The sequence below is a fragment of the Prionailurus viverrinus genome, chromosome C2 (assembly GCF_022837055.1).
Source record: "Prionailurus viverrinus isolate Anna chromosome C2, UM_Priviv_1.0, whole genome shotgun sequence".
In the NCBI taxonomy this organism is placed as follows: Eukaryota; Metazoa; Chordata; class Mammalia; order Carnivora; family Felidae; genus Prionailurus; species Prionailurus viverrinus.
Window position 1 is genome coordinate 110,643,656 of NC_062569.1, and position 23,166 is coordinate 110,666,821.

General features: G+C 34.9%; 1 protein-coding gene across 7 annotated transcripts in view; it reads left to right on the forward strand.

Annotated features, from left to right (window-relative positions):
- SENP7 (SUMO specific peptidase 7) overlaps positions 1 to 23,166 on the forward strand; it is a 165,409-nt gene that overhangs the window by 121,422 nt on the left and 20,821 nt on the right. For all 7 annotated transcript variants that reach the window (XM_047876611.1, XM_047876613.1, XM_047876614.1 and 4 more), the window contains 8 exons: positions 7,085 to 7,264; positions 8,863 to 9,125; positions 10,816 to 10,949; positions 12,545 to 12,661; positions 16,658 to 16,780; positions 20,389 to 20,481; positions 21,138 to 21,262; positions 23,104 to 23,156. In XM_047876611.1, the coding sequence (XP_047732567.1) occupies positions 7,085 to 7,264; positions 8,863 to 9,125; positions 10,816 to 10,949; positions 12,545 to 12,661; positions 16,658 to 16,780; positions 20,389 to 20,481; positions 21,138 to 21,262; positions 23,104 to 23,156 (1,088 nt within the window). The remainder of the gene's footprint in view (positions 1 to 7,084; positions 7,265 to 8,862; positions 9,126 to 10,815; positions 10,950 to 12,544; positions 12,662 to 16,657; positions 16,781 to 20,388; positions 20,482 to 21,137; positions 21,263 to 23,103; positions 23,157 to 23,166) is intronic.

A 23,166-nucleotide genomic window follows, 5' to 3' on the forward strand; every position in this document is an offset into this window, starting at 1 on the left:
GGTCCATGCATCTTTTTGACTTAATATTTTTTCTCTTTTCTTTTGGATAGATACTCAGAACTAGAATTGCTGGGTCGTATGGTAGTTCTCTTAATTTTTTGAGGAACCTACAGACTGTTTTCCACAGTAGCTGCACCAGTTTACATTTCTACCAACAGTGTTCATGGTTCCCTTTTCTTTTTTTAATGTTTTATTATTTATTTTTGAGAGAGCACAAATGGGGGAGGGGCAGAGAAAGGGGAACAGAGGATCTGAAGCAGGCTTTGGTGCAGATAGGCTGACAGCAGTGAGCCCAGTGTGGGGCTTGAACTCACAAACCATGAGATCATGACCTGAGCCAAAGTCTTGGACTCTTAACCAACTGAGCCACCTAGTGCCCCAAGGGTTCCCTTTTCTCCACGTCCTTATTAACACTTTTTTTTTTTTTAATAATGACCATTGTGACAGGTATGAGAGGATATCTCATTGTGGTTTTGATTTGCATTTTTATGGTGATTAACGATGTTGAGTGTCTCTTCATGTATCTGTTTGCCGTCTGTATGATTTCTCTGGAAAAATGTCTATTCATTTTCTCTGCCCATTCTTCTTCTTTTTTTAAAGAGAGAGATTGCACATGCATGCCCACATGGGGCAGGATAGGGTGGGGAGGGTGGAGAGAGAGAACCAGAGGGAAAGAGAAAGAGGGTACCTTAAGCAGGCTTCATGCCCAGCATGAGGCCCATGTGGGGCTCAGTCTCACTATCTTGAGATCATGACCTGAGCTGAAAACAAGTTAGACACTTAACTGAGTGAGCCACCCAGGTGCCCTTCTGCTCATTAAAAAAAATTTTTTTTTAACGTTTATTTATTATTGAGAGAGAGACAGAGACAGAGACAGAGTGTGAGCATGGGAGGGGCAGAGAGACAGGGAGACACAGAACTTGAAGTAGGCTCCAGGCTCCGAGCTGTCCGCACAAAGCCCAGCGCAGGGCTTGAGCACGAACTGTGAGATCATGATTTGAGCCAAAGTCGGATGCTTAACTGACTGAGCCACCCAGGCGTCCCTCTGCCCATTTTTTAAATGGATTTTTTTTTTCTGTTGGGTTCTCTGGGTTCTTTATATATTTTGGATATTAACCCTTTATCAGATATATGGTTTGCAAATATTTTCTCTCATTCCATAGGTTGCCTTTTCATTTTGTTAATGATTTCCTTTGCTGTGCAGAAGATTTTCAGTTTGTTGTAATCCCACTACATCATCTATAATCTATAAAGACCTGTGTAACAGAGCTACTTCTCAAATATGTATGATACAAACCTCAAAAATAATATTTTAGGTTTTAATAGTTAATATTTATATCTTGTTTCAAGTATTGCTTTTATAACTTTTCTGTTCCAAGTGATTTTTGAAAGACATTTTTAATAAAAAATTATGGAAAGGTTCACGAGTTCAAGCCCTGCATTGGGCTCTGTGGTGACAGCTCGGAGCCTGGAGCCTGCTTCAGATTCTGTGTCTCTGTCTCTCTGTCCCTTCCCTGCTCATGCTCTGTCTTTCTCAATCTCTCAAAAATAAACAAACATTTAAAAAGTATTTTAAAATTAACAATTAGGGAAAATACTCTCTTCAGTAGTAATGGCTTTATGATTTTGTAATATAAGAGGAAAACATTAGTCTTCTTCCACAAATTCTGTATATGCATATATAAAAATCTTTTATAAACAAGGCATGCATATAAAATGTTTTTATACATAAGGAACCTAGATATAAATGTTTATTCTTTTTCTGTAGTAGCTGAGAGAAATAATGATTTACATATTTATATTAGCTATTAATTATGTTTGGCTGTGGCTTAAAGAAAATAATTTATTTTTCCTTTCCAAAGAAGAAATCCAGAGGTAGGCTGAAGAGGGCTGATATGGTATTTCGTTTGGTCATCAGAGGTCCTGGCCCTATTGTTTTTGTACTGTGTCATTCCTAATGTATGACTTCTATTCCTAAGTTTGTCTCATGGTCCAAATGGCTGCTTGTACTTTAGTCATCATGTTTGCGTTCTAGGTAGAAAGCAGGAGGAAGGGGAAAATGGTAAAAAAAAAAAACAAACAAAAACAAAAAACAAAACAAAAAAAACCCAACAACACACACATACCACCTATTTCCTGTCTTTTTAAAAAATTTGTTTATTTAGAGAAAGAGTGCATATGCACGGGAGAGGGGCAGAGGGAGGAGAGAGAAAGAGAAAATCTTAAAATTTTTTTTTTTTCAACGTTTATTTATTTTTGGGACAGAGAGAGACAGAGCATGAACGGGGGAGGGGCAGAGAGAGAGAGAGACACAGAATCGGAAACAGGCTCCAGGCTCTGAGCCATCAGCCCAGAGCCTGACGCGGGGCTCGAACCCACGGACCGCGAGATCGTGACCTGGCTGAAGTCGGACGCTTAACCGACTGCGCCACCCAGGCGCCCCAAGAGAAATAGAAAATCTTAAGCAGGCTCCAGGCTCTGTGCAGAGGTCGATATGGGCCTTGATCTCATGACTGTTGTCATGTCCTGAGCTAAAATCAAGAGTTGAACGCTCAACCAACTGAGCCACTTAGGTGCCCCTCTCTTGCCTTTTTAAGGAGGTTTCTTAGATGTGCATGCCACCTAACTTCTACTTACATTTTCTTAGCTAGAAGGTAGTCCTTTGACCACACATCTATTTGCAAAGGAAGCTAGGAAATAGTTTCTAACAGCTAAGTATCTTGGTTTCTAAATAAAATTAGGGTCTGTTACTAAGATCGCTAATAGTGGGTAGGACAGATGATAGACAACTCCCATTTTCAGTTACTGCTATATTCCTGTTACAGAATAAACCAAATATTGGGGGAAAATTTGGTAATGAGGTAAACTTTCCTTAATGATGGTGTTAAATCTTTTTTCTAAAGAAAATTAAGCTTTTATGCCAAGAGGTTGGTACATTTGGATTAGTAATAATTGTCTAGATTGCACAGAAATAATATCAATTATTTGGGGTTGTGAGCTGACTGAGGAAGAAATGCTGAGAAGTTTCCTGAAGGTTTTTACTCTTTTAATCTGTTTGTCTTTGCTGCCAGTTTCACTGACATTTTTCAGAGTGGGGAAGTTACATAGCTTATGGATTAGAAGAATTATTGTTGTTAGGATGTCTATACTACCCAAAGTGATCTGCAGATTCAATGTAATACCTATCAAAATCTCAATGGCATTTTTTATAGAAATAGAAAAAACAGTTCTAACATCTGTCTGGAACAACAAAAGACCCCAAATAGCCAAAACAGTCGTGAGAAGAACGTGGCTGGAGTCCTCACACTTCCTGATTTCAGACTATATTATGAAGCTATAGTAATCAATATAGTTTTGTATTGGCATAAAAACAGACACATAGGACAGTGGAACAAAATTAAGAACCCAGAAACAAACCCAGGCATATATGGTCAGTTAATTTTCAACAAAGGAGCCAAGAATATACAATGGAGACAGGGTAGTCTTTTCAATAAATGATGTTGGGAAAGCTGTACAGCCACAAGGAAAAGAATGAAACTGGACTCCTACCTGTATTATATACAAAAATCAACTCAAAATGGATTAAAGCCTTAAGTGTAAGATCTTAAGCCATAAAACTTGTGAAAAAACTTATCCCCAATGCTTTTTTCTATCATTCTTGGCAATGATTTTTTAGGATTCGATACTAAAAGCAAAGACAGCAAAAGCTAAAATAAACAAGTGGAGCTACATCAAACAAAAAAGCTTCTGCATAGCAAAGGGAAGAATCAGCAAAAAAGAAAAAGCATTCTGTGGAATATCTGAGAAGGAGTTAATATCCAAAATATATAAAGAACTCAGAGAATTCAACAGGAAAAAAAAAGTCTGATTAAAAAATGGGCAGAGGAACTGAATACACATTTTTCAAAAGAAGATATACAAATGGCAAATAAGCACATGAAAAGATGGTAAACATCACTAATCATTACAAAAATGCAAATCAAAACCACAATGAGATATTCCCTTACACCTGTTAGAATGGCTATCATCAAAATGACAAGAAATGAGCAAGTACACTGTTGAGATTGTAAACTGGTACAGCTACTGTAGAAAATGGTCTATAGACTTAAGAAATTACAAATAAAACTACTATATGATCCAGCAGTCCCATTTTTGGGTTTATATCCAAAAGAAATGAAAATGGGATTTTGAGAAGGTATATGCACCCCTCATTATTCATGTAGCCAAAATTTGGAAGCCACCTAAGTGTCTGTTGATGAATGGATAATTTTGTGGTGTATATGTACAATGGAATATTAATCTTGAGAAAGAATGAAATCTTGCCATTTGCGACAACATGGATGGACCTTGGGGGCCTTTACTAATTGAAATAAGTCAGAGGAAGACAAATACTGCATGATATTGCTTATATGTGGAAACTAAAAAGGCTGAACCATAAAAACAGAGACTAGACATCATGGTTACCAGGGACTGGGACATGGGGGAAATGGGAAGATGTTGGTCAGAGAGTATAGACTTCCAGTTATAAGATCAATAATGTACAGAATTGTGATCACAGTTAATAATACTGTTATTATATACTTGAAAATTGCTAAGAGAGTTGATCTTGCATGTTCTCATCACGAATATGAAATGGTAGTTACAGAGGTGTTAGCTAATGCTTTGATGGTAATTGTTTTGCAATAAATATATCAAATTAACATTAGCTTAAACTTACACAATGTTATATGATAATTTTATGCCAATAAATTTTATCTGGAAAAAATAAAATGAAAGGTCAAAGTAAGTGTAAAAAAATATATAAAGCAGAATAGCTAGGTAAAGAGAGAGAGGGAGATAGGGAGAGACAGAGCAGACTTTAAATGGCCTAAGTCAGTATGAAAGACTACAAAATAGATGCAAAGAGAAAGAGAACAAAAGAGTAATGAAAAGAAAAAAGTTTAAAAGTACAAAGATAGAATAGAGGGAGGAATGAAAGGAAAGGAGAAAGGAGAGATAAAGGGATAAAAGAAGGAGAGAAAGGGAGGACGTTAAGAAGAATGGAAAGCAGGCAGTATACAACACGGTAAGAATAGAGAAAGAAAAGGACAGTGAATAAATTAGACTGAGAAAAAATAAAGAAAAAAAGCTATCAAAGAGAGAAGGAAAAGGAAGTGGCCAAGATAGGAAAGGGGAGGCAAGAGAGAGAAGTTTAAAGTGATGAGTCTCTAAGAATAAAATACAACAGAAATGAAGGAAAGAATGTGGGAATGAGAGATAAAAAGAAGGGTTTGAAAGGAGGAGCCAGTAAGAAAATAAAGTACAATAGTGGACAGTGGGGAAAGAAATCTAAAAGTAACTCAGTCAAAATGCTACAGTAAAAATAAGATTGATGACTGGGTGACAGCTAGATAGGAAGGTAGACAGGTATGTAGGCAGCTGTACAAAATACAAATAGATCCATAGGTAGGTGATGGATAGGTAAGTAGGTAGCTAGAGATTGATAGAAGCGATTTTAAAAAGGATTACCCAAGAAAATGTCAATAAATAAGAGGCAGAAAGAGAGTTAGAAAGGGAAAGAAGAAATGTAAAATGTTTTTAAAAATGTCCATGAAATAGAGAGTAAGTAGGCAGGTATGCATGCAGACAGACACAGAGGAAAAAATTGAAACACAGAAAAGGAGCAAGAAAAAGGCATGGAGAAATGGAATAAGGGAAGGAGAGAATGAATGAAGGAAAGAGGAAATATGAAAGAAATAAAGATGTGTTTAAAATGGATTAATTGATTATAAGAAAATATTTAAAAGTAGAATGGCTCGTGTGGGAACATTAAGATGACTAGTTAAGTATGTAAGTACTTATTGTAAAATGCTTTTCAAACTTCAGTGTTGAGTGATATAAATCATCTGGGGTTTTTGTTTTTGTTTTGTTTGTAAATCAATTCTGATTCAGTACATCTAAGGTGTGGCCTGATATTCTACATTTGTAACAGGTTCCAGTGTGATGCCAGTGTCTCAGGCTCAGAAGTAGATTTTAAGTAGCAAGGTGCCAGGAGATAATAGGAGGAGTACGAAGAGATTTGTTTCAAATAGGTATTCATCTTGAGTTTATACTTAACCAATACTTGTATTAGTTGTTCAACTGCTTGTTTTCTTAAAGTTGGGTCAGATGACCTTTAGGACTTCTTTATACCAGTTCTCTATTTCTTTGAATTAAAAAAAAAAAATCTTTAGGAAAGATTCTTTTGCTAACTCAGAGAAGGACCCAAAATTCTAGGTGATTTCCTAGAAGTTTCAAGAAGTAAAATCTAATCTGGAAGAATTTTATTTTATTTTAAGTTTTATATATTTATTTAATCTCTATACCCTATGTGGGGCTTGAACTCATGACCCTGAGATTAAGAGTTACATGCTCTTCCAACTGAGCCAGTCAGGTGCACCAAAACATGGGAGAATTAAAAAAAAAAATACTACCTTAGACCATTCAAAAGCTCATGTTATTTTTGAGAATCTTTTGATAGTGGCTAGTCTGTATAGGGGAATGCAGATATTTTAGGAGAAGAAACATAAGAATAAATTGGCTAATGATAGCATTGGGGATTTTGGTTGATCTTTTAACCAAGATAGAAATATATAATTTTCTAGGTTAAAACCGTGCTAGTTGTGTGCATTGATAAAGTCATCTTCTTTCCTTTCTTCCCCTCTCCCCCTGCTTCCCCTTCTTCCACTCCCTCTCCCCTCCCCCACCCTTCCTCCTTCTCCTTCTTATTTTATTTTCTTCCGGTGATATAGCACTTCCAGTAAGAAATCTCTCTGGACAAGTTTATATGCTATTAAAATTTAATTTCATATTTCCCTTTCCTGGATATAACTGAGATTGATAATTATTTGGACCTTTCTAATTGCAATATGATCTTTTTTATGCTAATAATATTGTTTGAGGTATTTCAGCCAAGGTTAGTGAAGTACACTGGAAATGATTTTTGTAAAACTTCACATATCATTCTTTTTGAAAAACATCATGTATTAAAGAAGAGTCATAAAGCATATCAGTGTTAATTCCTAAATGGATAATTTATTAACTTGTTACCTTTTATTTGTTTCAGTCTCCCTGAATGAGGTTTCATTGCTAGTGGATACCACACACTTAAAGAGGTTTGGGTTATGGAAAAATAAGGATGATGATCACAGTAAAAGGAATCAAGCTATCCTTTTCCTTTGGGTCTCTGCAAATTATCTTCAAGAGATTCAGACCCAACTAGAAAACTCCATATTAAGCCAGCACTGTGAGTATATGAAATATTTCTATATTTCAGAATAACCTGAGAAGTCCTGTGTATAGTTTTCTTCTAAAACAATTTAATAGAATGTAGTTATTTCATTGAATTGAAATTAAGTAGACTTGATTAAAAATAATTTTAGCCCTTAATATTATACAAGGTAAATTATTTATTCTACACAATTTCTCCTGATAATTTTACTCAACCAAGAGAAATTATCTGCTAAAATAAAAGGAATACTTTATCTTTTAGTCAGTTGCCATCCTTGGCTACCTTTCTTATGAATTTCTTGCCCTTGTTGCATAAAGAACTGTGGCAGCTAATCAATGGCAAAGTTAAATAAAATACAGAAATCTTTACCTTCAACATTTTCTTTAGTTTTTTAAAAAATAAAACCTAGTTACTTATATATATCATTTCTCTAAGACTGGATTGAATACTTTTCTGTATGTTCCCATAAACTGGTCTATATATATGCATCTTAAACATCTCCCAACTTTGTTTAGTTTTCAATTCCTAAAGGAGTCTAGTTTAGAATTGGGTAAATCAGATTAGTAAGCTTCTTTCTTACCTCTTTGATCTCTCTACCTTGCTGTTTCTACTCCCTTATATATTAAAGATGTTAAGTAGTGAATAAATTTTATACCTTTAATATTATAGTAGTCCCTCCCTTATCCATGGAGGATATATTCCAAGAACCTTGGTGGATGCCTGAAACCACAAATAGTACTGAACTCTCTATATATTATGTTTTTTTCCCTAGACATACCTACATACTTTCCTATACATATGAAATTTAATATACAAATTAGCTACACTAAGAGATTAACAATAATAACTAAGAATAATTATAACAATATCCTGTAAGAAAAGTTACATGAATGTGTAACATCTTCTTGTGATTGTGTGAGAAGAGGGAATGCTTATGTGATGACATGAAATGAGGTGAATGACACAGGCATTTTGATGTAGTGTTAGCCTACTGTTGACCTTATGGCAACAGGCCAGAAAAAAGATCTGCTTCTGGACTGCTGTTGACCATGGGTAACTCTAACTGTGGAAAATGAAACCATGGATAAAGGAGGACTACTTAGTTACTTTGCTGTCCTACTTCCAAATTAATTGGGAGAATTCATGATTAAATGGCAGAGAAGTTGGGGGAATAAAGCTAGCCATTTATAATTATTATGGGTGGAGAGAATATAATTTGAGACGATTGTTGAAATGTTTGATGAAACATAATGATTTTGAAGGAAGTGTTTGGTTGGTTGGAATAATTTTTTAATTGGTAGATTTGATAAATGGAGGAGGCTAGAGAAAAATAATTAGTTCCTTAGTTATCATTCATTCATTTATTCATACATTCATTAACAAATGCCAGGTAGTAGAGATACAGTAGCTAATGCCATTGTGAAGTTTCCATTTTAATGCAGGAGGAGTTTAAAACTTGGGTTTTGAATCTAGGTTACTAATAGCCTGTTTGGGGATTTAATTTCCCTCGGTTATTAACTAACATACAAAATGCTGTTATTAATAATTAAATTATTTATAGTCCTCTTGAAATATAATACTTGATTAAAATTGATTTATTTTTTCTTTTATAGCAAAATCCAGTGAATTCATTTTTCTTGAGCTATACAATCCTATTTCGCAAAGAGAAGAATTGAAATTAAAAGATATAATGACAGAAATAAGTACAACCAGTGGAGAATTGGAACTTTCTTATCCATTGTCTTGGTTTCAGGCACTTCCTTTATTTCAGAACCTCTCTTCAAAAGAAAGTTCTTTTGTTCATTATTATTGTGCTTCGACTTATTCTTTTCCCGCTGTTGCTGCTGAAGAAATGAAGATGAAATCAGTGTCTCAGGTTAGCATCTGATTAATATAATTGTCAAGTTTTAGTAAAAACTTTTTCCCTGAAAATCAGGTGATTTCAAAATGCTGTGTTTTGTCCTAAGTGCTCAGGAGTCAACCTGAGAGAACTCTGAATACCAAATCTAAAATAGTCTTATTTTATTTTTAATTTATTTTATTTTTAAGTAAACTCTACACCCAATGTGGGGCTCAAACTCACAACCCCAAGATCAAGAGTCACATGCTTCACTGACTGAGCCAGCCAGATACCCCACAGCTAGAATAATTGAATCAATAAAATCAGTAATGATAACGTGATTATTACCAAAGAATAAAATAAATACCCAAAATCTATATTGATGCAAATAAATTTCAGAATCAATGAATGGAAAATCCTGATGGTGGATAATTGACAGTTCTTTCTTAGGAAAGTATTTAACTAATAAATGTAAAAGGAATAAAAATTACAAAGCCACCATAGAAAAACCATAGTTAGGGGCACCTGGGTGGCTCAGTCGGTTGAGTTTCTGACTTCAGCTCAGGTCATGATTTCACAGTCCGTGGGTTTGGGCTCCGCATCACGCTCTGTGCTGACAGCTCACAGCCTGGGGCCTGCTTTGTATTCTGTGTCTCCTTCTTTCTCTGCTCTTTCACTGCTCACACTCTGTTTCTCTCTCTTTCTCTCTCTCTCTCTCAAAAACAAAATATATATATATATATATATATATATATATATATATATATATATGTATATATATATAAATTAAAAAGAAAGAAAAACCATAGTTAATGATTGTTACAGGCAAGGCCCACTAAGAGATACTAAATTTAATGGGTAAAAACTTAAGGAGAAACAGGATATGTGCATAATCTCAAAGTTTCTCAACCAAAATATTTATTTATCACCAAAAGAAAAGTACTAACTTTACAGTGGAGAAATGTGGCAGATATCACCAGGAATAAGATACCGACATGGTGTACCTGTCACATAATACACTGAGAGGGTACATGACTTCTCTGGTATTTTCCCCAATATTGTGTAGCCTCAGTCTAATCATGAGAAAAATCAAACAAATTCAGTTTCAAAATAACTGACCAGTACTCTCGAAAATATCAAAGTCATGAAAGACAAGGAAAGACAGGAATTAAAGGGTACTGATACAGAAAAAAAGATATTAGTAAAAAAACTAGTGAGATCAGAATAAAGTCTCTAGTTTATGTTATTATTCCAATGTTAATTACTTAGTTTTGAAAATTGTACTGTGGTTATATAAGATGTTAATATTAGGGGAATCTAGGAGAGGCTTGTATATCTCTGCCAAATATCTCTAGAAAGAAAGTTTTTAAAGTTTGCTATGACAAATATAAACTTTTTGTCTTTTAAATTTTATTTTGTCCTATTTATTGTATCTTTTGTTCATTTTGAACTGTAAAGTTTTCACATTGTTCTTTAATTATAGAGCCCAGATCTGTAACACTTCAAGTTAAACTTTGATCTTTGTATATACAATATGTTTTGATCAAGAGTGTTATTTTGATTCAGCTATATCTTTGTAGAAACTCCAAATGTATAGATATAACTCATTGATATTGATTTAGTCACATTTTCTCATAGAAGTTTAGGTTTTGACTTCGTCCTTTTGAGAGCTAATGTGCATTTATGTATTTATAAGGAAATCTTTTTCTTTGCCATTTCTTGGCAGCCTTCAAATATGGATAGAGCCAAGCCTACTTACACCTTCCTACAGAAGCAAACTAGCGGTTGCTACTCACTTTCTATTACATCTAATCCAGATGAAGAATGGCGAGAAGTCAGGCACACGGGACCTGTTCAGAAGTACGTACTATCATAGGCTGTTTGTGATAGGTAGACACGTTAGTAGTTTTCAGGCATGTTGCTGATTTTAAGTAGTTTGACTTTTTCTTTTTAATTGAGGTATAGTTGACATACAATATTATATTCGTTTCAGGTGTATACCATAATGGTTTGACAATAGTTTGCCTTTGTAAATGTTTTGAGTTTTATTCTTAAAAAAATTTTTTTTTTTACATTTATTTATTTTTTGAGAGACATAGAGAGACAGAGCACAAGTTGGGGAGGGACAGAGAGAAGGAGACACAGAATCTGAAGCAGGCTCCAGGCTCCAAGCTGTCAGCACAGAGCCTGATATGGGGCTTGAACCCGCAAACCGTGAGATCATGACCTGAGCCTAAGTCGGACACCCAACTGACTGAGCCACCCAGGCGCCCCAGTGTTTTGAGTTTTATTCTTACACTGATGGTTAGTGATAGAAATAATAATTTTTTATTTTAGAGAAAGTTAAAAACATTTATTAAGAAAACAGTGCCATTCCATTATTTTTAGTAAAGTATGCCTCAATTTAAGATACTTCGGAGTTTATCAGAACTTTCTTTTCTGAAGTTGCTATGTTACTCATATTTTCTCTTTTATATGTCTTCTTAGGGTAGTCAGGCAGAATAGGGATTCTGTGCATTTAAGGGTGACTTCTGTTCTTCTGTGTGATTCCTTTTTTCTGTTAAAAAAAAGCGAGTGAAAGAATAGGATAGAAAATAGCCAATAAAATACTAACTATCATATTAGCATTTAAAGTTTTCACATATTCTTATTTGATTTAAGTGCTTTGGTTGCCTAGATTAAATCAGTTGCAGTTGACTCCATCTTCTTGAATCTTTCTAGTTCAGGAAGTATAGTTATACCTTTATTTTTTACTACATTTGTGCAGTGAGGACCATCCTGTCTATTCCAAGATTATAGTTGGAAACTCACAACTGCTCTTCTGAGTTTTAAGAAAAGGTGCCAGAAGAAAGATGCCTAATTAGTTGTCATCTGTTTCCTACTTCTTTCTGGTTGTGTTGTAATTACTTGTTTCCTATATTCTGTTAAGTTTTACATTATAAGCACTTTATTATAAGGAAACTTGCTTCTATGCTCCCTTGTTATTTCTGTATTGTTCGGCTGTTGGTGTAGACTAGCCACAAGTAGAAGAACATAGTTTTTGACTGCTTGCTCTTTTGAATGGAAAGGAACTAGTCTTGGGGATTCAAACTTAGAGTTGGAAGGTAGAGCACAGGAAAATCTTTCATGGTTTATTACATCAGTGTGTTGAAAGTTAAAAATTGTGCAGAAGAGAGACATCTTAGATGGCATTATAACTGAGACATAACGTATTGGTTAGACAAATATGAGACTAGGTCACATGGGAAGGACTGGAAATGAAAAGATAATGGAAGTACTATTACTAGCTTCTGAAAATAAAGGAAAATATAATTGCTTGTATCCTGTCAATTATTTTTACTCTGTACATTATAGTTATTGAATACACTGCCCTAGTATTGTTCCATGTAACAAATCTCTTTGATACTAGAATTTTCACTACCAATGTGTTTTAACTTCAGTTTTACTTTTTTAAGGTTGATTGTATATCCTCCACCACCTACTAAAGGGGGATTAGGAGTAACTAATGAAGATCTGGAATGCTTAGAAGAAGGAGAATTTCTTAATGATGTAATCATTGATTTCTATCTTAAGTAAGTACAGTGATGAATTATCTCATTTGTTTTATCAGTTTTGATGTGAACTTTAAACTGCATGTCTATCACTGAAGTATTTTAACTCTAGCTAAAAGTAACCTGCCAACAATTCAGATTTTAGAAATTTTTGCCGGGGTGCCAGGGTGGCTCAGTTGGTTAGGTGTTCGACTCTTGACTTCAGCTCAGGTCATGATCTCACAGTGGTGGGATTGAGCCCTGTGTTGGGCTCTGCGCCAACAGGGTGGAACCTGCCTGGGATTCTCTCTCTCTCTCAAAATAAATACATGTTGAAAAAATTGTTTCCTACCGAGGTTTTCTACAGTTGACTACTTCAGTTTGTATATACTCCAGAAGAGTTGCTATTTTTTGTTTTAGTTTTTGTTTATTTGTTTATTTTTTTTTATTTATACTTCTTAACTGTTGTATTACTGTGGTGAAGGAAGTATCTAAAAATTACAGATCACTTTGGGAAAGGAAAAGAAGCAACTCTGTAGTTATCTATTCTGTCTTCAAGTGCTGTAAGAGTTACCTGTCATTTAAAAAACCCATATCACTATGCCATTAAAAAATAATTTTCAACTTTGCATAGCTTAGTTGAAGGAATACATAGGAAGGTTTTATAAACTTTGATGCAAAGTTTCTAGCCTGCATCTTTCCTGAGTCCTATTGTTTACATATACTAGCCTTATTCCAGTCACTCAGGCTCTGAATCTCTATCACTAGCCCTTCATCTCAGATACTGTACATTTGACCTCTAGAAGTTTGATCTGGGTCTTTTTTAATATCTTATACCTAGGGCCTCCATGAATTAGGGGGTTTTCCAGCCTGTCTGGTAAGAACAGGCACTATTCTTGTCACTGGCTCATTCCCTCTCATCTTTTCAGGTAGTTCTCACCCCAGCATTTTCCTCACACACATGCAATGGTCATTCTTCTAAATACTTGAGGAGGACTCTGCAGATGTCTGGAGTTCTGTTTATCTACAACTCTTCCCTTTTTAGTATTCTGATCTGTAAATTCTAGCTGTCTTGGTCTCTCCTGACTTTCAGCATCTCAATGTGGAGTCTGCCACCTGGGTTACTCCTTCCTGTGCTGCCACCTGGAAACTACCAAAACAGTAAACTGGGGCATGAGTGGAACTCACCTTGTTTATTTTCATTTCTCAAAGACCACTCTTCTTTGTTGCCTGATGTCTAGTGTTTTGAAAACTATTGATTCACATGTATTTTGTGTGATTTTTCGCTTCTTTCATCCAGGTGGGTAAATCTGGTCCCTATTGTTCTGTCTTGGCTGGAAGCAGAAGTCTTCATCATCATTGACTCTTCACCCTTCCTTCCCTATCTGCATACTCAGTTGCCAATTTTAGTAGATTCTGTCTTTCAAATTCATTTATTCTTTTTCTTTTGTCATCATGATTTCCTAGTACTTCTTACCTGAATTGTTCTGTCTTTTTAACTAGTGTCCTTGTATTTTTTATCTCTGTTTTCCTGTGCATTAGGTGTATTATGACCACCAGTATTCTTCTTAAACCACTCTATGAATGCAGTTCCCATTAGAAACTTATAGTAATTTCTTATTACCTGTCAAAATGAGTTCAGACCATCTGGCTTTTGAGAGTCTTGATAATATGACACTAATCTATCTCTTTAGCCTTTTACACGTATTTCATAGTCCAGCAAAATTGAATTATAAACAGTTTACTAAACAAAGCCTATTCTTAGTCACTCTTCTGCCTTAATGCCCTGCTCTCTTGTTTCTTGGAAGACTTTCCTCTTTATCTCAACCTGTGGAAGTTTTATTCCTCTTTCATGGTTCCTCTCAAATGGTACCTTCCTCAAAACTTTTCCTGATCTTCTAAACAGATATTATTAATTCCCATAATACTCCATTTGCATCTTTTTTATGTTACTTATAATATTTTTCTTTATTTTTTTAATGTTTATTTAATTTTTTTTCAGAGAGAGGCAGAGCATGAGCAGGGGAGGGGCAGAGAGAGAGGGAGACACAGAATCCAAACAGAATCCAAAGCAGGCTCCAAGCTCTGAGCTGTCAGCATAGAGCTGGATGTGGGGCTTGAACCCATGAACTGCAGGATCATGACCTGAGCCGAAGTCAGACACTTAACTGATTGAGTCACCCAGGCACCCCTTATTTTGCATTCTTTTAAAGTTAGTTGGTGATTTTTATTTTTTTTTAAATTTTAATGTTTATTTATTTCTGAGACAGAGACAGAGCATGAGTGGGGGAGGGGCAGAGAGAAAGGGAGACACAGAATCCGAAGCAGGCTCCAGGCTCTGAGCTGTCAGCATAGAACCTGATGCGGGGCTTGAACTCACAAACCGTGAGATCATGACCTGAGCCGAAGTCGGTCACTCAACCGCCTGAGCCACCCAAGTGCCCCAGTTAGTTGGTGATTTTATGATCATTCTTATTCTAAAGGTTAAGCATCTTATGTCTTTTTTTTTTTAATTTTTTTTTTAATGTTTATTTATTTTTGAGAGAGAGAGAGAGACAGAGCGCAAGTTGGGGAGGGGCAGGGAGAGAGGGAGACACAGAATCTGAAGCAGGCTCTGAGCTGTCAGCACAGAACCCGATGTGGGGCTAGATGAACGGTGACATCATGATGTGGCCTGAAGTTAGAGGCTTAACCAAGTGAGCCACCCAGGCACCTCCATCTTACTTATTTTTGTATCCGTATAACAGTGCCAAATTTATATTTGGTGAGATGAACTGGATCATATTGTTAGTCGTTATATGTTTTATTAGAATTAACGAATACAATTCTATTCCTAATTTATTTCCAGTAGTACTTTTCTATATTTCCTATTCACTAAATTACCTGTTTCTCTGTCTCATTGACTTATTTTCAGAGAGGATTCTAACTTTAGTGTTGTTTTTTTTTAAATAATTTTTTAATGTTTTTATTTATTTTTGGGAGAGAGAATGCAAGTAAGGGAAGGGCAGAGAGAGAGAGAGAGAGAGAGAGAGAGAGAGAGAGAGAGAGGCACAGAATCAGAAGCAGGCTCCAGGCTCTGAGCTGTCAGCACAGAGCCCAATGTGGGGCTTGAACTCAGGAACTGTGAGAAGATGACCTGAGCCAAAGTTGGATGGTTAATTTGAACCACCCAGGCGCCCCCTAACTTTAGGTTTTAAATGACTTTCTATTTATTTTTTAAATTAAGGTGTAACTTTCAAGTAGTAAAGTACATAAATCTTAAGTGTGCAGCTAGTGAATGTTCACAAATGTATGCACCCATAATATCATCATTTAGATCAAGGTAAAGAACATTTCCAGCACACCAGAAGCATCCTTTGTGTCTCCTTCCATGTAGCAAAGCCTGTCCATAACCACATTTAAAAAAATGTCAGGTTGTATTTGTCTTCTATGCTTTTTTTCTTAAAGCAATTACAAGGTCATTTTTGAATCTGCAGAGATTCAAAAGCAGAGTTAAGAATAGCAGAGTTCACTAATGTGAAGAGTTTAATCACTAAATGATTCAATTACAAGCTTATGTTGAAGAATTGTTTTAGTAGAAATGGACTCAGGATTTATATATTGGACATATCTCACAGTAATTAAAATTTTTCTAGATTTATTTTAGGAGTGTCAGGGTTTCAATCTTATCTCTGTTTGGTATTTGATTAATATTTCCTTCTATACTCACTCCTCTGGATTGTAAGCTATATGGCAGCATGTACTACCCCCCCTTTCCCCATTTTATGTCTCTAATATAATTATGGTGCTCTGCACATGTTAGGAATTTGATAAGTAATTGTTAAGTAAATGAGTTAATAAGTGGGCATTTTCTGCTTTAAACAATCTTGATGGAAGGTGAGGTAAATAAAGAACAATTTTAGCTGGAATCTGAGCAGATTGCAAGATTGCTTTGAATCTAAGTGGTCATAAAAATGAAGATTTACAGAACACAGAAGATAATTGGGGGAAGATTAGGTAAAATCTAAAAATAACTTCTGTGGTTTTGCTATTTTACAGATATCTTATATTGGAGAAGGCATCAGATGAACTTGTTGAACGAAGTCACATTTTTAGTAGCTTTTTCTATAAATGCTTGACAAGAAAAGAAAATAATTTGACTGAAGATAATCCAAATCTTTCGTAAGTCAGTCTTTCAATGTACTTCAGTTTTAAGAGAAAAATATGCTGTGTTGATGCTCCTAGTAAAAAAAACTTCTTACAGTGTTTCCTAGAGTGATCAGTATTACCATTTGTGCAGGCCTTTCAGCTCTTTCTCACCCCACTGTTCTTTTCCCTATCAGAGGAGGCTGACTCTTGCAGGCTGCATTTCCAAGTGCATGTTCTGTGGGGGACACTGGAAGTTGGAGGGCAAGGGAGGAAAAAGTCAGGTTATTTCTTTCTTAACCTCTTTGCATTGGGCAGTGATTTTGGCAGTGGCTCTATTTCCTCTATGGGTCCCATCTTATTTATTTATTTTTTAAGTTTATTTATTGAGAGAGAGAGAGAGAGAGCGAGCGAACAAGCATGTGCACATGTGAGGGGAGGGGCAGAGAGAGAGTCCCAAGCAGGCTCCACATTGTTAGCGTGGCACTCAACACAGGGCTCAATGCGGGGCTCAAACCCAAGAATCGTGAGATCAGAACGTGAGCCGAAATCTAGAGTTGGATGCTTAACTGACTGAGCCACCCAGGTGCCCCTATATTTAACTTATTTGATGGCTTCCTGTTCTATTTTATGTATATAGAAATTGATGGTTGGTACCATGCATTTAATCTTATGTTTTGTTTTAAGATTACTAGTCATTATTTGGCATAGCCACCTAGAAACTGATGAAATGAAAGCAAGTGGATTCTCCTGTGGTTTTAAATTTTAAAGTAATTTTTTAAAATTAGAAGTTACATGTTTCATCATATATAAAAGTAATATAAAACAGTGTTACATAAGTGGCATATTCCAGGGTAAGACATATATAAGGTACTAAGATACTGTACTTCATATCTTATATACACACACATACACACAGTTGACCCTTGAACAACATGGATTTCAACCGTGGGAGTCCATTTATATGCAGATTTTTTGGGATAAATACAGTGTACATGTATATACTGTAAATACTGCAAATGTATTTTCTCTTCCTTATGATTCAACATTTTCTTTTCTTTAGCTTACTGTATTATAAAAATATATAATACATATACCACAAAATGTGTGTTAATTGGCTTTATGTTATCAGTAAAGCTTCTGGTCAACAGTAGGCTATTAGTAGTAGTTAAGGTTTGGGGATCCAAAAATTATATAGGTGGATTTTTAACTCCATGGCGAGGCTCAGTTCCCCTATCCCCTCACAGGTAAATACTTAGGTTAATGCTTGGCCTGATATATATGTAATTAGTTATCACACAAAGAATTTCTACAAATCAGTAAAAAAATAAGAAGATAGCCACAAAGCAGAGTGGTAAGGGGTATAAACCTTAATGGTAAATAAATCTCTGACAAGACACTCCAACTACTAGTGTAAGGGAATTGCAGACTAAATGATGCACAAACTCATTACTATGGATTATGAGATGCTGAGAGATCTGGCTTCTGCCCGTCTCCCTACTCTCACCTCATGACATTCTTTCTCCTCACTTACCCTCCTTCAGCTCAGCCTTCCTCTTTTCAGTTTTCAAATATGCTAAGCTCTTTTCCTATTTTCTGACTGAAATTTCTTCTCCTGGCACTTTTTTTGTATTATAGCATGGTTTGTGATCATTGGTTTGTTTGCTTGTCCTAAGGTTAAACTTCATGAGGTCATGGACTTTATCTGTCTTATTTTCTACTCTGTCCCAGTGCCTTTTGCTCAGTGCTTGTAACATACTAGGAACTCGAAAGAGAATAGTAATATATTTTATTGAATGGGAGAGAACTCTTAGACATATAATTAAAGATCTTCCAAAGAGTTAGGAACTGAGAATAAGAGATTATATTGTGTTTCCCATAACCTCTCCCATTCTCCTTGTTCCATCTAGTGTCTAATATATCAATCAAATAAGTCCAGTATGATCAGGAAATCAAACACCAACATAACAAAACAAAAGAAAACCAGGTGTCTATCTTTAAGATTTTCAAATGGAAAAGCAAATTAATAGGCTATGCACTATTTGAAAATAATTGTTCATAATCATTATAATGATTGGGTCATTCTGAAACAAAATTCAGTAAACATGTGACTTCTGATCATTTTATGAAGTTAAAGTCTACATAGTGTCTAATTCCTACCACCTTTTATTAGCTCATTCTAAATTCCATCTTCTCCTAATGTTTACTCCTGTGAGTATGGTTAAATATTCAGATGAACAAGGATGGGACAAAGATTTCTTTTCCTATACTACTTGGTATATAAATATAAAACAACTTATTTAATTCCTTGCATAAAAAGGAGGTTCTTGAGGGCGCCAAGGTAGCTCAGTTGGTTAAGCCTCTGACTTTGGCTCAGGTCATGATGTCACAGTTCATGGGTTTGAGCCCTGCATCAGGCTCTGTGCTGATAGCTCAGAGCCTGGAGCCTGCTTCAGATTCTGTGTCTCCCTCTCTCTCTGCCCCTCCCCCGCTCCAGCTCTGTCTCTCTTTGTCTCAAAAATACACATTAAAAAAAAAAAATTCTTGGAGGCCCTGAGCCAGAAGTTACACGCCACCTCTTTTCTAAAACTTTTTTTTAAGCAAGACTTTGAAAGTCTTTTTTTTTTTGTTTTACTTTTTAAATGTTTATTTTTTTTTAATTTTTATTTTAGACAGAGCATGAACAGGGAGAGGGGCAGAGGGGGAGAGAGAGAATCTTATGCAGGCTTCATGGTCAGAGCCTGACGCTGGGCTCGATCCTATGACCCTGGGATCATGACCTGCACCAAAATCAAGAGTTGAATGGTTAACCAACTGAGCCACTCAGGCACCCCCCTTAAAACTTTTTTTTGATATTCAAACTTGGTTTAATATCTTCCTTCCTTATTTTCCTGATAAGATAAAGAAAAGAAACAATTATTTGTGTGTCCTAGTTCTTTTCTAGGTGGCTTTTCTAAATGCTATAACATAATTCCTTTGTGTCCCTTATGACACTTATATTTTAGTCATGGTTTTTTTCTACCCTCTTCATTTTGTGAACTCCTTAAGGGCAGCGTGGGTGATTTTTATTATTTATTCTTAAGAACCTAATAAATCTATGTTGAAGAAGTAAATGAAAGATGGATGAATAGTGGGTATTTTCAACTCATTGTCTTATAATTTCCTTATATATAAAATGAAAGGAGATGACTGTCATCTTTAAAAAAATCTAAGAATATATGCCTCATTCCTCCTGTTAACTTTAACACCTCCCTCATCACAGGTATAACATTTAGACAATTCTTTTAAGGTTTAATGATAATATTTTTATCATGCCTAGATGGAACTAAAGTAAATAAATAGGTTTAGCTGTTTACATACAGTTACTGAGCTATTTTTGGAGTCTATAAACCATTTTATAAATTTCTCCTTCTATTCTATCTATGACATTGTTTATAAACAGTCATTAAGTTTAACAATTAGAAATTAATGAAAGGAAATGAGTATTATATATCTTAATATGCGTTAAATATTATATATCTTGAAGAAGATGGTTAAGTAAACTGAATCTCACATTTTTCAGTGTATAAAAATGACTCCTGAAATCTGTATCTTCAATTTTTAATTTTTTATATGTAAAATACATGTATCTTTCATATTCCCAGAATGGCACAGAGGAGACATAAAAGAGTAAGAACATGGACTCGTCACATAAACATCTTTAACAAAGATTACATCTTTGTGCCTGTAAATGAGTCGTGAGTATTTCGGATTATTAAAAAACAAAATTGGAGAGTACGGAAAAAAATATTTTGTGCATTTTTAGATTAATAATCAGTAAAAGGTATGGGTATGCATCTCAAATACTATGTTTAAATTTTCCAAAGAAGTAGCTAAAACTATGAGTGACTATATTAGATTTTGGTTTGACAAATGGTCATATTGTAAATATAGTAGAAAAAATAAAAATGACAAATGCCCATAAGACTGTAATGACTGAGACATTGAATTTTTCTCTTTTGGGCTCAAAAGAATTTCTTACTAAGTAAAAGATGAAAAGATTTTAGAATAAACCTTAAAATATTTAAGAGAACAAACTGTTTAAGCACTAACAGAAAAAAGATGATGCTATGAGTTTATTTATTAAAGCAGTTCTTCAATAGGAAGCACTGATTATATGAAAGTAAATAAATTTGAAATAACTCAGATTTTACCCTAAGTAGTCTTACTACTCATTTAATTACTTTTGGAATGTATGGTCCGTGTTATGTCAGATATTACATTGTTAATTGGTATGTTAATTGTTAATTGGTATGAAGTTTGTTTTACCCACTTTCTCAGCTGTAGATCCAAAACACATTGCTCTGCATTGTTTAGATTTCGTGTTATTAAGATTGTGTTTCTTTTTCAACAGATCTCATTGGTATCTTGCTGTCATTTGTTTTCCATGGTTAGAAGAAGCTGTATATGAAGATTTTCCACAAACTGTATCCCAGCACTCACAGGCTCAGCCATCTCAACATGACAACAAAATAATAGGTGGTAAACTTAATGTAGATACTGTTTTTAATGATGATGACAACAGTAGAATGATTATAGTGAACAATATGAGGTTAAAAGATGTTAAAAAAAAAAATATATATATATATATATATATTTTAGGGAGGGAGGGAGGGAGGGAGGGAGAGAGAGAGAGAGAGAGAGAGACAAAGGGGGAGGGACAGAAGGAGCCAGAGAGAGAATCTGAAGTAGGCTCCATGCTCAGCACAGAGTCCAGTGTGGGGCTCGATCTCACAACCATGAGATCATGAACTGAACTGAAATCAAGAGTTGGATGCTCAACTGACTGAACTACCCAGGAGCCCTGGTGGTAGTATTTTTTTTTTTTTAATGAAACTAGTAGAAAGAATAAGAAATCTGAAATTTTCATATAGATGCCCAACCTCATGTATAGACAAAATGTAATTCTTAAGTTATAATGTTATGTCAAGTTTTATCATAGCATTTTTTATAAAATAATCTTGCTAACATGACTAAGAATTCATACTATGGATCTTCAGGCATAGACCAGTTCAGGTCTTTGGCCTCCTTTGTTAAGTTTATTCCTAGGTATTGTATTCTTTTTTTTTTTTTACTAGTAAAGAAACTAAGCCAATTATCAAAAACCAAAGAAAAAATCAATGACCAGATAAATTCACAGATGAATTCTACCAAACATGTAAAGAAGAGTTAGTATCTACTGTCTTCAAACTATTCCCCCCCGCCAAAAAAAAGAAGAGAGGCTTCCAAATTGATTCAATGAGGCCAGCATTACTCTGATACTGAAGCCAGACAAAGACACTAAAAAACAAGAAAACTACAAGCCAATATCCCTGATGAACACAGAAGGAAAAGTCATCAGCAAAATATTAACAAACTGAATCCAAAACTACATTTAAAGACAGTTAAGTGGGATTTATTCCAGCTATGAAAGGATGGTTCAGTATCTGCAAATCAACCAACGTGACACATCACATTAACAAATTAAAGGATAAAAACCATTTGCTCATCTTAAAAGATGCAGAAAAAGGATCCATTCATGATAAAAACTCCCAACAAAGTGGGTTTAGAGGGAACATAGTTCAGCAGCATCATAAAGCCCATGAATGACAACCCATACCTAACATCATACTTATGGAGAAAAGCTAAAAGCTTCTCCTTTACGATCAGGAACAAAGATGTCCACTGTCACCACTTTCATTCAACATAGTACTGAAGTCCAGCAATTAGACAAGAAAATAAAGAAAAGGCAACCAACTTGGTAAGGTAGAAGTAAAATTGTCACTATTTGCAGATGACATGATACCATATATATATATATATATATATATATATATATATATATATTCTTTTTAGTGCAATTGTAAGTGGAATTGTTTTCTTAATATCTCTTTCTGCTACTTTGTTATTAGTATATAGAACTGCAACAAATTTCTGTACATTAATTTTGTATCTTGCAACCCTACTGAATTAATGTATTTTAAGAGTTTTTTGGTGGTGAAATCCCACATTTTTTCTCAATTTAAATGAACACATTTCTTGTTAATGCTAGTAAACTGACTAGGTTTACTTAAAATTCTTAAAATTCTTACTTAAACTTCAGGTCTCTTAAACTTCTTCCATGATTTTTCTTATGTTACAACCCAAATGTTAATTCAGTAAGCAAATAATAAGCCTACTTATTTCGAGAAAAAAAGAAAATTACATGTTTTATAGCTGTAATCTAAGCAGTAGGCAGAATATTAATAGCCATTGCCATTAATACTGGTCCAAACCACATCTAAATACTTGATATTAGATATAAAATAAGCACTCATTATTGCTTTATTATTTCTAACTAGATAATGATGTACATACTACTTCAACACTGTCCTTGGGCACAGAGGATTCCCAAGTAAGTGTGT